General features: G+C 43.7%; 1 protein-coding gene across 1 annotated transcript in view; it reads left to right on the forward strand.

Annotated features, from left to right (window-relative positions):
• The window catches only part of MRPL20 (mitochondrial ribosomal protein L20), a 77726-nt gene extending 63389 nt beyond the window's left edge, over positions 1-14337 (forward strand). The window contains exons 3-4 of the mRNA XM_069241057.1: positions 1733-1810; positions 13448-14337. Coding sequence (XP_069097158.1) covers positions 1733-1810; positions 13448-13621 — 252 coding nt within the window. The 3' untranslated portion in view covers positions 13622-14337. The remainder of the gene's footprint in view (positions 1-1732; positions 1811-13447) is intronic.
• The last annotated feature ends 1729 nt before the right edge of the window (positions 14338-16066 follow it).

The following is a 16066-nucleotide window of genomic DNA, read 5'->3' on the forward strand; positions in this document are numbered from 1 at the left end:
TCCTCAGGAAAGTAACCAGAGTTGCCCACTTTTTCCCCTTGTTGTCATCTTTGGACTTCAAAGTCTTATCTAGAAAGGCTTATGATTATCCCTAACCAAACGTAAACTGTTAAAGAAGTGTAAACTAGGTGTCTTATAATGGATAGCTGATATTTTATATGCGCAAGTAACCTTGAACTCAAGAGGCCCACATTTTTGGAAGTACCAGTGGTGGCAGGTCATTTTAGGAGGGAGGGAAGGGGGGGGGGGGGGGGGGGGGCAGGGGGAAGCACACTCCCACTCATTCATTCACACAAGCACACACATCCATCCATTCACAACACTCATCAAATATTCAAACACACACGCACACACCAAACATTAATTTAAAAAAAAAAAAATTCTCTTTCTCTCACCTTCAGCTTGGAGGTCCCAGGAGGGTTGGGATCCTGCCTTCCCTCACTGGTTGACCTTAGGTTAGCCAATGAGGAAAGGCTGCAGTCCCAACTTCGTCACAGAGTGGGAAGGGGTAAATGAGACTGCTTAAACCTGAGGCGCCCAGGTCGAAGTCAGTCGGTGACGCTTCCCAGGGCCTCGAGGCACCTTTGCTGAGCCGAGGAGGTCACGCCCATAGGAGCTGTGACCCCTTCAGGCCAGCAAAATTCAGCTCAGGCAGCCAGGAGTCTGCGCCAATTGCGCATGTCTCTCTCCTGGCTGCCTGATCTGAACATGAAGAGAGTCTGTCAGGCTGACCTTTGCTCAGCCTGACAGGCACTCTTCATGAGAGGCAAAAGGTGGGGGAGGTGGCCCCTCCACCCTAAAGGACGGGCCGTGGCTGTGAAGTACTGTAAAATAAAATGCTAGCTGGTTACCCGATAAGGTGGCCCAGACTGGTAATGTTGCAGGGATGGGCGTGCCAAATTATTGTTGTCTCACATGATGTGAAGTGTGCCAGGCACCCAAGTGCAAGTAAAGGGCTGTAAAGGAAAAACGTGCATCTCAGAGCAATGTCTGATTAGTAATGAGACCAGAACCATGCCTTCAGAAGGCTACATCTATTATTTTTGTAATTTCTGCTAGACGTTCTACTTCCATATCCTTTTGGTGTATCCTTGGACGTAGCAAAATGTTACACAATTAAACAGTTCTTTGATGTCTCTGACAAAAACCTTTACTAGGAACACTGAATATTTTCTGCTGAGAATACTTTTCTTTGAGCTTGGTTTTAACATACCAAGCCATGGTTTCCGCCTTTGGTCCCTTTTAATATTGCAGTGATTTTAGTGATTTACTTTTAGGTATACTTTCTCATGCATCAAAGGTTTATGGCCGAAGATTGTGTGTTAATAAAACTTTAAAAGTACGTTTGGTAAGGAGACCATTATTCCTCTAAGAGAGGTACCCCGGGTTGTTTGTAAACTGCTGCTTATTTCTGCTTTGCCATTGTAGTTCTTAACAGATAGAACCACCAAGCCACCAATTCACCTCGCCCAGCCAATTGAGAGTGTGGTATACAGGAAAGCATCTCTATGTGGCCCAACTCTCGAACATTGTGAGAGTGAAAAGAATAATGGAAGTTTTAGAAATTATGTGCTGCTGTAATCGAACGAGTATTTAAGATGCAGTCGGTGTGTTTGATGTAACAGCAAACGTCCTAAAATCGTACTGATGTTCACTGTGTACTCGCAAAACAAAGTGAAATTTTACTACTTTTGTTTTTGCTACGAATTCTAATCATGTGTTTATTCTTTAGCTTTGGATCTCTCGAATTGCAGGAGCTGTCCGAGAACATGGACTCAAATATCCTATTCTCTTTTGCAATTTGGTTAAGGTGAGTAAGCAGTTGAGTTTTTTATTTTTTAAAACGTGCTCCTGAAAATCCATTAAATGTCCATTGTGTGCTTCACTTAAGACACATTTTAGTATTTCAAGGTTTGAGATACCCCTCCTACTAACTCTACGAGAGGATTATTTTCAAACTGGCTATGGATTACTATGTTAGTTAAAAACAGGAGGCAGTTATGCTTTTAAAAAAATATTTTATTTTTTGTGGGGCAGGGGGAATTAATGTGTGCGGTACTTTCTTGCAAATCTCATAATGTTTAGGAGCTACACAAGCATAGTCTGGCGGGCAATTAAATTGATAGAAACATTGTAAGATGTGCCAAAAGAAGCAGATAATGGTGTGCATCATTTTTGCTAAAGGAAGGGATCAATGACACTATGATGCATGTGGTTTTATCTGTCTGGGTAGAAAAATACCCTTCCAGTTATCAAAGCACTAACTAGCTTTAAAAAAAAAAAAAAAAAGATTTCATAGTAAAAAGAGAGGGGGGGGGGGTTACTTATTTATATAAAAAATACAATTTAATAATTTCCCTAGTATTTACAGTGCATAGAGTTCCTTGTTTGTTTATTATGCAGCTCACACTCCCTCCATTTTTACAAATAACTGGAAGCACAGAGCCTGTGATATACTGTTAGAAATCACTAGTTGCTGTCTGCTTGTAATGACATTTTTTTTTAAATAAAAAAAAAAAACATTTACTGATGTGGCTAAGCCAGTTTTTTTATTTAACTAAAAGGTTTCCAGTGATGCAATGCTTTATATTATTTGTGACGGACACTAGAATAAAACCAAGCACTCACACTGTAGTCATCTGCAATATTTTAGTGTGACAAAACACAATGTAACAGCAACTTTAAAAAGGAGACAGAAAATAAATCATCAGGTAACTGTGCACCCAAGGTGCATGCACACCAGCTGGTATTTAAATCGAATATAACCTAAAATACACTTTGAACCAGATTAATAGTCTAGTGAGACAGCTTAACTTCTCTCAAATCCCATAACTAAAAAATAAATCTTTTTTCACAGAGACTTAGGGCCAGATGTAGGAAGCACTTTGCGAGTCGCAAACGGCAAAATTTGCCGTTTGCGACTCGCAAATGCGTGTTTCCTATGCAGAAATGCATTTTGCGAGTCGTTACCGACTCGCAAAATGCATTTCCGAATCGCAAATAGGAAGGGGTGTTCCCTTCCTATTTGCGATTCGCAATGGTATGCAATTCCATTTGTGACCGCTTATGCGGTCGCAAATGGAGTCGCAGTTACCATCCACTTGAAGTGGATGGTAACCCATTCGCAAACGGGAAGGGGTCCCCATGGGACCCCTTCCCCTTTGTGAATGGACCCCAAAATATTTTTTCAGGGCAGGGAGTGGTCCAAGGGACCACTCCCTGCCCTGAAAAAACCGAAACAAAAGGTTTCGGATTTTTTGAAATGCAGCTCGTTTTCCCTTAGGGAAAACGGGCTACATTTAAAAAAAAAAAAAAAAAAATGCTTTATTGAAAAGCAGGTCGCTAACATGGAGGCCTGCTGACTACAGCAGGCCTCCACGTTAGCGAGTGCCTATACTCGCTATGGGGCCGCAATTTGCGACCCACCTCATGAATATTCATGAGGTGGGTCATTGCGACCCCATAGCGAGTTGCAGTCGGTGTCTGAGACACCGTACTGCATAGCAATTTGCGAGTTGCAAATTGCGAGTCGGAAGGACTCGCAATTTGCAACTCGCAAATTGCTTCCTTCCTACATCTGGCCCTTATTTACATAGACTAAGTTAATGAGCAGAAATGAAAAAAAAGATACTTTCAAATGGGAGGCTGGTGAATGCTGCTTTATTGGTATTTTCTAATGTTGGTGATAACTTGCCTAAGTATACTTTTTCAGTGTGTGACAGACATTAAATGTATATGGTTTTTTTAACGCCAGCAGTGGACAGGCTGCAGCATATTACAACTCTGCCTCTCGTAGAGCTTTCCTTTTCTCACCACAGTTACTTGATCAGCAGCCAAGGCTATTCTCCACTTAATGGCAAAATATGTACTCGACAATCATTAAAAAGGCACTTCAGCTATATGAATGGTTTTCACCTCCGACTGGCCTCTGTCTTTTAGTAATATGAATTAAGTTTAATATTGGAAATGGTGGTTGGTGCTTTACAAATGCAGGTTGTAGGAAGTTGGCTCTGGATGTACTATTTCAAAGTAAGAAATAGCATGCAGAGTCCAAGGGTTCCCCTTAGAGGTAAGATAGTGGCAAGAAGAGATAATTCTAATGCTCTATTTTGTGGTAGTGTGGTCGAGCAGTAGGCTTATCAGAGGGTAGTGTTAAGCATTTGTTGTACTCGCAGGCAATAAATGAGGAACACACACTCAAAGACAATTCCAGGCCAATAGGTTTTTGTATAGAAAAATATATTTTCTTAGTTTAAGAACCACAGGTTCAAGATTTACAAGTAATACTTCAAATTAAAGGTATTTCACTTAGGTACTTTAGGAACTTTGAATTAGCAAAATAGCATGTACAGTTTTCACAAAAATGGCAATAAGCTATTTTAAAACTAGACAGTGCAATTTTCAACAGTTCCTGGGGGAGGTAAGTGTTTCTTAGTTTTGCCGGTAAGTAAACCACCTACAGGGTTCAAAGTTGGGTCCAAGGTAGCCCACCGTTGGGGGTTCAGAGCAACCCCAAAGTTACCACACCAGCAGCTCAGGGCCGGTCAGGTGCAGAGGTCAAAGTGGTGCCCAAAATGCGTAGGCTTCAATGGAGAAGGGGGTGCCCCGGTTCCAGTCTGCCAGCAGGTAAGTACCCGCGTCTTCGGAGGGCAGACCAGGGGGGTTTTGTAGGGCACTGGGGGAGACACAAGTCAGCACAAAAAGTACACCCTCAGTGGCACGGGGGCGGCCGGGAGCAGAGTGCAAACAGGTGTTAGGTTTGCAATGGAGCTCAATGGGAGACCCAGGGGTCTCTTCAGCGAAGCAGGCAGGCAAGCGGGGGGCTCCTCGGGGTAGCCACCACCTGGGCAAGGGAGAGGGCCACCTGGGGGTCGCTTCTGCACTGGAGGTCGGATCCTTCAGGTCCTGGAGGCTGCGGATGCAGTGTCTTTACCAGGCGTCGGGTTCTTGGAAGCAGGCAGTTGCCGTCAGGGGGGAGCCTCTGGATTCCCTCTGCAGGCGTCACTGGGGGGGGGGGGGGCTCAGGGGGGGGTCAACTCTGGCTACTCACGGGCTTGCAGTCGCCGGGGAGTCCTCCCTGTTGTGTTGTTTCTCCGCAGGTCGAGCCGGGGGCGTCGGGTGCAGAGTGCAAAGTCTCACGCTTCCGGCGGGAAACGTGTGGTCTTTCAAAGTTGCTTCTTTGTTGCAAAGATGTTTCTTCTTTGGTGCAGAGCCGCTGTCCTCGGGAGTTCTTGGTCCTTTTAGATGCAGGGTAGTCCTCTGAGGCTTCAGAGGTCGCTGGACCCTGTGGAACGCATCGCTGTTGCAGTTTTTCTTGAAGTGGGGAGACAGGTCAGTAGAGCTGGGGCCAAAGCAGTTGGTGTCTCCATCTTCTCTGCAGGGCTTTCAGGTCAGCAGTCCTTCTTCGTCTTAGGTTGCAGAAATCTATCTTGCTAGGTTCTGGAAGCCCCTAAATACTCAATTTAGGGGTGTGTTTAGGTCTGGGGGGTTAGTAGCCAATGGCTACTAGCCCTGAGGGTGGCTACACCCTCTTTGTGCCTCCTCCCTGAGGGGAGGGGGGCACATCCCTAATCCTATTGCGGGAATCCTCCATCTGCAAGATGGAGGATTTCTAAAAGTCAGAGTCACCTCAGCTCAGCACACCTTAGGGGCTTTACTGACTGGCCAGTGACTCCTCCTTGTTTTTCTCATTATCTCCACCGGCCTTGCCGCCAAAAGTGGGGCCGTGGCCGGAGGGGGCGGGCATCTCCCCTAGCTGGAGTGCCCTGGGGCGCTGTAACAAAGGGGGTGAGCCTTTGAGGCTCATCGCCAGGTGTTACAGTTCCTGCAGGGGGAGGTGATAAGGACCTCCACCCAGTACAGGCTTTGTTACTAGCCACAGAGTGACAAATGCACTCTCCCCATGTGGCCAGCAACATGTCTGGTGTGTGGCACTGTAGTGCTTCATGCAAAGTCACGTACAAGGGATGGTATCAAAGATCACCTGACTGTAACGTATGCTTCAACAATTGTATTCAATCCTGTTTAAGTGTATACATATTAGACTCAATCTGGCAAGCACATCAGTCAAGTGAGTTCTTTCTCAGCCTCTTATCTTTTTTGTGAGTGACACCCTACACTCGGTGGGAAGGGGGTGTTCTACTTCTTCTACATAAGATAACCCATTCTGTTTCTTGGAACTGTTTATGTTCTTTCTCTGCCTATGCCGTGTGACTAACTATGTACTGAAACTCGGGGCTTAACACATAGAGTTTGTTTTCAAGCTCACTGGTTGAATGACACAAAATGTAGTCTCTTAAGAAGATGGAGTTAAGGTTCTGTTTTATATCTTCACAATTCCTATGCAGCAGACCTCTATGCAGGAGAAGAGAGTAGGGGAAATGACTGTATTCTTTTAGTAATTTGGAGTAGCAGGGAATGGTGGATTATATGAACAGTTTGACAGCGGCTTCCCTTAAATTGTTTGGCCTGATTCACAAATCCCAGTAGGCTAACAACTAGATTTCTTTTCTCAATAATACTCTTTTGTTTTTAATAAAATGACTTGGTATTAATAAATATGCTAAACTGTCATTCATTATTGTGAGGATACTTTTTTTTAACTCTCTATTGGACTCTGACTTTTTAGAAACTAGGCTAACACCTTAGTGTTGTGTAGATTTCCAACTTTCAAGGAGTTCACAAAGATTGTCCTAAATACTCTTGGAAATCTGCAACTGTCATAGACTCCCAAGAATACTCAAATGCATATTCATTTACACTCCTTGAAAAAGATAGTCTGTCATTTCTGAACACTAAACTAAAGGGTATTTTAACATGTAACTTTTAGTTCACAGGAAAATTATTCCACAGACATCCTACATCCCCTTCAATTTGTGGGACTGTCTCTCCTCGGTCTCAATGTGAAAACAGATTTACTCTTGCCCTGTATAGGAGTGAACTCCAAAATGATTGATGGGGGTAAATATCTGCAGAAAGTTAAGGAATAGACATAACTTGTAAATTTGTGGGTTTTCACCATCAGCAGATGAATCCACATTTGGAACGCCCACATACTGAACTATGTGTGTTTGTCATGTAGAAGAATGCCCGTGTGGCCGAATTACATTTACGAGCACAAATTGCTATCATTCTTGATTCTGTTGATCAGAAACTGGCGCTTGCCCTTTTGAAAGCTCTTATAAAGGCAAGTGCCACTTAGGTGTGCAAATAGCTTGCTGAATTTGAAATTGTATTATTAGGATTATTATTTTTTAATTTGCTTATGCAAGTTAGAATCGCTTCTTCCTTGGTTTGACTCGCGGTTGCTTCATTAGAATTATGGAACAAGTTACTTACCTTCAGTAACGCTCTTTCTGGTAAATACTCTTATCTAACTGCAGATTCTGGAAACTTTTGAGGAGTACAGCTGTGCACTGTTAGGTGGTGCCGTGCAGCTATGTACTGATGCTGTTCTTCACTCGTAGTGACATTTGCGCCTATATAGGCGCCACTCCCACATGCTGATGTCAGTTGTTTTTTAGGCTGTCCGCATGCGCAGAAAACCAAGAGCAAATTGCTTTGACCAGTGTACAGATTCCTAGACTTGGGATCTTATTAATGGATGGAGCCAAATTCACAGAACAGGGAGGAAGGAAGGGTTGTGAGGCATCTGTGGTTAAATGTAGTTTCTACTATAATAAGTAACTAGTTCTTCTGGTAGAGACTTCTAACTACAGATTCCTCACCTTTTGATAGATACCAGAGTAATTAGGAGGTGAGGCCAGCAACCGTAAAATAAAAAAGCCTAAAGGTACTCATTAACTATGTCTAAAGCAAAGTAAAGCTATGCCAGGTGAAAAAAAGCACAACTTTAGATAACTTGGCCTGGAGGGGTCAATCTGGTGTGTGCCACACCATTTTGTCCCAATGACAGGCATTTACATTTTTTTTTTTTAGGGATGCTTGGCTGCCAAGATGATTTCAACCTCCTCCCAAGGAAGGTCAAATGTGTTCGCCGGCGCCTCTCCATCTCCATGCATGAAGATGGAGATGGAGATTGCAAAGGCCCATGCAGAACCCTGCCCTGCAGTTGTGACCGAACTGCTGACATTGCTCGATCTCTGCGGTGGCAAATATATCGAGCCAAGGTTCTCCCCATTTGCAGATGAGACATGGTGCCATCTCTGGGTGTAACGGCTACTCGTGATCCTCCATGTGTCACTGGCTGAGCTTGTCTGTCCCGCATTCAAAGATCATAACAGGTGGTATATCACCAGGAAGATCCCTTGATGGTCCAGCCATTTCCAGACGAATACTACCTCCAGACACATGGTCCAGAATCTCACACCGCCCTCCTTGTTGCAATACCACTTGGCAGTGGTGTTGTCTGTAAGCACCTGCACCAGTTTCCCTTTCATAGAGGGAAGAGTTTCAGCGCCATACAGATGACTCTCAACTTCAGCAGCTTGAAAATGATCCAGGCCTTCGCCGGAGACCAGTAGCACTGAACTCTGCCTCTCTGTTATGACTGCATTGGTCACCACTATCCATTCTCACTGGGATAGGGTGCAGGGTCTGCCAGTGGCCCAGTCGCGGCTCAGTAGCCACCACTGCCGATCTTTTAAACCACCTCCTAGATTTGGATGTAGTCTGAGGTCCCCTTGCTATTGGGTCCACTGAGACTTCAGATTCCACTGCAGAGAGAGCATATACCACCCAGTGTGCTTGACTAGCAGGATGCAGGAGGTCATCAGTCCCAGCAGTTTCAGAGTCCAGGATGGAGGCTAATAGACCAGGATCATTACTGGAATGTCCTGTATTAACCCTTCTGAGGGTAAGTCACAAACCAAACTGTCCAGAATAGTTCTAGTGAAGGGGAGTGTCTGAGAAGGAGTCAGGTGTGACTTCAGCACACTGATAGTGAATGCCAAAGATGACAGGCGATCCGTTGTAGTCTGGAGGTGGTTGATGACTTCCTGGGGTGGGCTTGCTTTCAGCAGTCAGTTGTCCAGGTAGGGGGAAACTAGAACTTCTGAAGGTGCACCGCTACCACTGCCATCACTTTTTTGTGAACACCCGAGGTGAGCTGGTGAGACCGAAGTGAACTGAAAATGCTCCAGTCCCACTAGGAAGTGCAGGTACCGCAGATGGGCCTGCAGGACAGGCATATGGAAGAACCCGCCCTGCGGGTTTGACGCTACTATCCAGTGTCCATTATCAAGGGCAACCAAAACCTGGGTCATTGTGAGCATCTTGCTTTGTCCCTTCCAGAGAAGGTGTTAAGAGAGTGCAGGTCCTCATTCCTTCTTTTGCACCAGAAAATAGAGGGAAAAACCACTGTGACCTGGCACAGGCACCCTCTTAATAGCCACTTTTGTCCAAAAGGTCCTGCCATAAGATGGACAGATGGTCCTCCATAAGTCGCTTTGCAGACGGTGGAAGGTGCAGCGGAAAGGCAATAAAAGTAAGGTGTATCCCTTCTGGACTATCTGCAAGACCTACCTGTCTGATGTTACGGTCTGCCAACCCGGTAAGAATCGTTTTGATCTTTCCTCCAACCAGGTGACTGTGCTTCACTAAGGGCATGCTAAAGGCTGGTTGGGCTTTGGAGTGGGGTGGGGGGAGCAGTAGTCTCAGTGGCTCGCTGAACCTGACAGTGGGGCAGTGGCTGCAAAACGGCTGTGCATCTTGGTGGGCTAAACTGGCTCACAGTATGGCTTAAGTCTGCAAAGCTGCAAAAACTCAGGGCTGATGAGGCAGCTAAGGACCAATAGCATGCGGTGGCCCTGCTCTCCTTGAACCGCTCCAGAGGAGAAACTGGTGTTTTTCCCCCAAACAGGCAAATCCCAGCAAAGGGCATGTCATAAGGGACGATAAGTCATTGTCTGAAAAAACAGGTGACCACAGCCAGGTGTGGCGGCATCTGACAATGCTGGCACCAAGGGCTTGCCCAATGCAATTGATGGTGTGCAAGCCACACTCCATTATGAATGCGGCTGCATTATGACCATCCTTTAAGGCTTGTTATGAAAGGTTGAAGGTCTTCTATGACATCTGAGAGGACTTGGCACCCGAATTCCAAAGATCCTGGAACTAGTGTCACAGGAGGCTACTAGAATTCACATATTTGAGGGTTAAGAAGATGGAATAAAATTGTCGCGTGGGCTCTCATTATCCTAAATGAGACTACTGGATTTCTAGGCAGCAGGATCGATAACGGTGTGGGGGACTGAGTCTAACCCACGTGTAAGGAACTCTGTCACCCTAAATCCGGTTTTTGGCCCGGCTAACTAGCAGTGCCTCATTTCTCCCACGGGGAAGAGATGATTGGGCAGCCGAGCACATGACATCTTTGGAACTTCTCAGGGAAGTCGTGGTCACTCAGATCCAAACCAACTCTCTACAAATGACAAAGGCAGTATAAGTTTTATATAATGTTTTAATAAAACGACTGCATGTTAGATAATAAGGCGTGAGCCGCAATAACCAGAACCAAACAACACAGTAGGATTGAAATAGTCACTAGGAGAGTAAAACATAAGAACAAAGCTATCATCGTGTCTAATAGTTTCTACTCTCCCTCTGCTTGTTCTATTTCGAGCACAGCATGTTAAGCTTCTAACTTGCCTTACTGAATCACTGGGGAGACATCAGCCCTCATAGCTGAGCAAAGGCCTGTGAGCTTGGTTCAGCATCTGCAACGAGGCAGTCAGCGTCTAGTTGTGGTTCCCTGGTCGGAATCTCCCTCTTGCGTGTATTGGGACAAGGAAGTGTTTTTATAACTAACATGTCAGCGTGATCACAAAATGTCCCTACGCAGGAATGCCAAAGACTAAACTCCTACCACGTCTATCGGCAATGTACCAGACTGTATCCTTGACTGAAGCACAGAGTGAACAAGAATGTGTTATGGAGAACTCCAGTGCTGAAGTAGGCTAAACAGTGTGATATGAATATAAAACAAGACCGTAGAACTGGCTATTTGAAAAATAACAGTACGAAGCCTAATAAAAAGCATTTAGAGCAAAGTGCACAGAGGCTCTAAGCTGCAAGCAAATGAATAAAATACATCCAGGGCAAAGTGCACAAAGGCCTAAAGCCTGAAGCTAATGCGCAAAGGATACGTAAAACTAACCACACTACAAAATGCCCTCTGTCCAAGGCTTCCGCTTGTTTGATCTCCCTTTTGGGGGATGGTAGTGAGAAAGGTATTCCTCGCGCAACATAAAGCTTTCGGGGAAGGATACTGAGACAAAAATGCAGTGTCTCCCAGTGCAGGGTGGTTGTATCCCGCAAATCTGGAGATTGACCAGGGGCATTTGCAACGTTTGTCCCAAGCCCCCAAAAGAGTATCTGTAAGGCCTCATTGAAAGGCAAAAGGGGTTCACTAGATGTTTCTGCCTGATGGAGCACCTTCGTCCATGCTAAATAAGGAAAGCAACTTATATGTCCTTCCTTGTGGGGTGGCAAGTTAAATGGGGCTTCATTGGAAGCCAATTGTGGCATCTGTCGCGGTCGTAGTGGTGCTGCCTTTGAGTTGGAGAGCAAAATAGGCACCTCCTAAAGCATCGAGGCTCTCGGATCTGGCGTGGTGGCTGTGTCAAAATGGGAGCTGGCGGAAACCCAGTGGTGGCTACCCCCTGGCCGCTCCCCCACCCCTCTGGTATCCTACAAGGGGGTGGGGGCTTTCAGCTCCTTGGGTCCCAAAGGCACACCAGAGGAAGTTGTAAAGATCTGAAGAGTCCAAGCCATAGTCTCACGGAACTCTTTGATCTGCCTCTGTATCACAGATGGCCCCAAAAACTCCAGGTGTGCTCGGACAAGTTGGGGTATAGCTTTTAACGTTGACTGACTTCGAGAGTGAGATCGAGCATCATGGTCAGACCCTTGCGTCTTCTCAGGAGTATGCGAGTGTCAGGAAGGGGCCACATCTTGCTTATATATATCTATATATTTGTTTTCTCCTTCTTCAGCTTACCTGAAGGCTTGTAGCCCAATGACGACCGACCTTGAGAATGACTCCTGCAACTTCTGGACCGGGTGCTGACCCTTCGAATTGGACCGGTCCCATTGCAAAGTCTTTCGGTATTGGTGGCAGTGAGTTTCGCCAAAAGGTCTTGTGTAGCTTTCGTTATATTTTGACGCCCAGTGACTGCAGACCTTAGAAACTGGGCGTGACCACAGGCAAATCTGAAAAGGATCTCTCACAGACATTTGTTTGCAACAGTCCGTACAGGGTTTAAAGTTTCATTCTGGGAGGCGACATTTCCTTTGCACACTGTAAGTATTTTGGATGAAAAGTTGCCTCAGAGTCAAGAGGTAGCTCAGGATCCACATCTGGTGGTGCGGAAAGAGAAAAACTAATGTAAACGCACAGGACAGGTGTCTATATACGGCCCACACACAGTTTCTAGAGCAGAATGAAGTCAGTGCGGACCCACACGGTGCCAACTAGAGGTGTGCAGAGGTAATGCTCAAGTTTCTGGATTTAGTCTGAGTCCTGGGGAATATTCAAAATGGGAGGAATCTGAGGTTATAAATCTATCAGAAACAGATATTTTTTAATGAATGTATTTTTGTAGCACCACGTGGTGCTCCAAGTCAGTTTCACTGGGTACAATTAATACACAAAATTAAAACATTTGTGCATTGTAGGTTTACTCTTACGATTTGCCTTGATTCCCTCATTTGTTACACTTAACCAAACTCCTTTGTGCGCACATAACACATCTGTGCAAGGCTTAGATTATTATCCACGTGCCTTCATCATGCACCTAACCTACAGGATTAAATGCTCACCCTTTTTTCACAAACTAAAATGTAATTTTCTTTGTGGAGACATGTTTTATCTATCACCCCTAAAAATGTGTTTTATGGCTAGGATTTGTTCGCTGTCTCTGGCATTTACATTTTAAATTTATGCCACCATTTATTTAGCATTAAAGTTAAATTAGTGGCATTTATATCGTAAACATCAGTCATTTCTACACCGTTGTAGTCATATGCTGTCAGGTATGTACATTTTTACATGGCTCCAGCATAATGTGCAAACGGGCTACTAAAAAGGTAATTGGGAATATTTGTAAATATATTTGTGAATATTACCGCATTCCTATGTCTAACACCACCCCCACCTCTCTTCTGACACCTATAGCCCAACCGCAGTACTGATTACATCATTGGATAATCTACTGTAGTATTGGCTTTGTCTTTATGGTGATGTGGGATTAAATTGGGACAACGCCTGAAATCTTGATACTGATAATTGTGATTTCCGACTCTAAATCCAACTTTTTATCTCTTTAGTTGTATCTTACACCTGGAAAATATTTTGGGATTCAGGTTTTGTTTTATCTTTCTTTAGAGAAGAAATCTCATTAAATTACAACGACTAATTATTATGTTTACAATGGAATGTGTATTATTTACTCATTCTTTATTCTTCACCTCTTACTTTTTTTGTCAGTGTCAAGTAGCCTTGAACCGAAAGGTGATATCCGATTTTGCAATCTACGAACCAAAGACATTCAAGTCCCTGGCAGCCCTTGCACAGAGGAGGCGAGAAGAAGGATTCCTGGCTGCTCTTGGAGATGGAAAGGAGCCAGAAGGAATATTTTCTCGGATTGTGAGCCATCACTAGGAAGCTTATGATACCCTGAACGACCAGTGTTACAGGTTCAGATACTTGTGTGTGGGAATATTTCCTGTACTGGGAGCTTTAAAAGAACTATGGAATTCAAAAAATGGGCTCTGCCTTTTGTGACCAGAGACCTTTGAAGGACATGTTAGTTGGCGAAAATGTGAGGGACTAATTCATTATTATGCTGTAATAATGCAATTTTCTTTAAGTAGACAGTCTCATTTGTGTAATCTTGCACAGAAGCATTTTGTTTACTAAGTGGTTGGATTAGTATGAGAAGAACCTAGAGCAAAATAAAATATTATTTTCCAGCATCTTTGTTACCTAAATGAAATTTTAAGTTTATAGTGGTCGGTCCTGAAATTTCGTGACATCCCTGAGGCATATAAGCATTCCTATATTTCATCTCCTCACACCATACCAGGAACATGTGTCACGGAAGCCACCTTTATGAAGTTTTGAAAGTAACTGAACACGCTGGCAATCTCAATATTAACCTCAACAGGAGAGTTTTACTTTAGCGTTGTCTGTGAAAGAGCAGTCTGTGTCCAATTGATTATTTAAAAAAAAAAAAAAAAATCGTCTTTTGAGAGTCAACTAAATCGAACCCTGAGACCTAAAGTGAGATCAGTTCAGGCATAAAATGACAATTTTATTTATTGAAAGATATTCGTGTAATTCCTCAGATTTATATAATAAAAAAAGCAGGCAATTTATCATTTTTGTGTGTTTTCTTCATGTATTGCATCTTTCCTTTACTTGAAGTAAGTGAACATTTAGTTAATGCATACTCACTTGGGAGTAAAAGAACGTGACCTTTGTTGGCAACCTCTTGTTTGCTTTAGTAGATCTCAAATGGAGTGGTAGGCAAACAAAATGATGTCCTTGATTGCAGGCCAGAGTAATTATTAGTATTAGGGTATTTCAGGCAAAACACCCATCACTTTGTTTCTTTCCTTTAGTGCAGCAGGTGTGCCCAGATGTGGATACCATACTCAGTGTGGCATGGCACATTAGCTGCACCCAAGTGAGGAGGCCAAAACAAGATTAAAATAATCTGGGGTTGCTTGTGTTATCGCTCTGAGGGGATAAAGCGGTGGCAGTTTGAGCTGGACTGTTCAGCACCAAGAACAATTATAGGGTTGGCTCATCTCTAAAGTGGCATGGTGGACATAAAATAATGGATTGGATTCTGACTCAGAGTAATTACCAATAGCTTTTGTTAATTTAAGCAATCTAACAATCAGATGTTTATTAATAAACCACAGTCTGCAAAGTGCGCCCACTCCAGAGGAAAATTTAAGGGAAAAAAAAAAAAAAAAACAGAAGACAGTGTTTGGAGCATGCATGATCGAGTTGGGGGAAGGCATTGCATGAGCTGGCGTCTTCATAACTGATAAAAACGTAGTTAGCAATGTTGTTAGGTTGAGTACAACCGATTTAGGCAACACTAATACAATAGGAATGAGAGATGGAATATGATTTAGGTGCATTTGACCTTTGCCTTAATATGCATACCTATCACTGAGCTATTTATAAAATTTACAAATATTCTGAAGCATATTTGTAGACAAATAGTATATAATTAGGTCCCCTAGTGAAATACCAACTATTGTGCATGCATACTGATTTCAGTTGTACGAGACCGAGCTCTATAAATATTCTGAAGTAGAGATTCCGTGACCAGTTTGTCTGACTCTAAAGGCTCTTTTCAACCAAATTAAACTCGATAATGACAGTGAGACACCTCTCAATGCTTTTCTCCAAAAAGGCCGTAATTGCCTTGAGGGTTAGAGCATATATCTGATGTGATCCCAATAAATTAGGATGGCATGTTGTGTGACCCTAATAAATTAGGATGATCTACAACCTAATGTACACAGGCACTAGGAGTGCATTAAATGAGTCTACAGTCAAGATAATAGCTAACCCGCTGCAAGATGGTGTTTCTTGCAAGGACCTGGGATAACAGATCCTAGAGCCAACAGAGCCTGTACAAGTGCCACACACGTTTTGTTTAAACCTAGATGAGGTATTATTAGAAATGATCATTGCCAGTGATTGGATAGGAACACTAAAGAACGTATTTGTTGACCTGCAAACTTACCCATGTGGGATTGTAAACCTGAATTTTTCCACAAAATTTAATTATTTCAAACCACCATCAAAATATCAGTTTGGCTCCATTACACTGATTTCTACAAACCAACGTAAACCGGTTTCTTTCTAGACACACAATGATTTTCTCCCCAACAATTTCGAGCCATTAAGCTGAACAGGGGATTGTACTTTGGAAATAAACCGTTCCTCCAAAGGGAGTGTGGGGATCTGAAGGATGGCAAATTCAGGGAACAGATACTCTTCCTTGCATGTTTCTGTTCTAGTAATTTTATATTTTTTTACTTTTTGCTGTTTAACAAAACACTGTTTTGCAGACACTAGGGA

This window comes from Pleurodeles waltl, chromosome 6 (assembly GCF_031143425.1).
Source record: "Pleurodeles waltl isolate 20211129_DDA chromosome 6, aPleWal1.hap1.20221129, whole genome shotgun sequence".
In the NCBI taxonomy this organism is placed as follows: Eukaryota; Metazoa; Chordata; class Amphibia; order Caudata; family Salamandridae; genus Pleurodeles; species Pleurodeles waltl.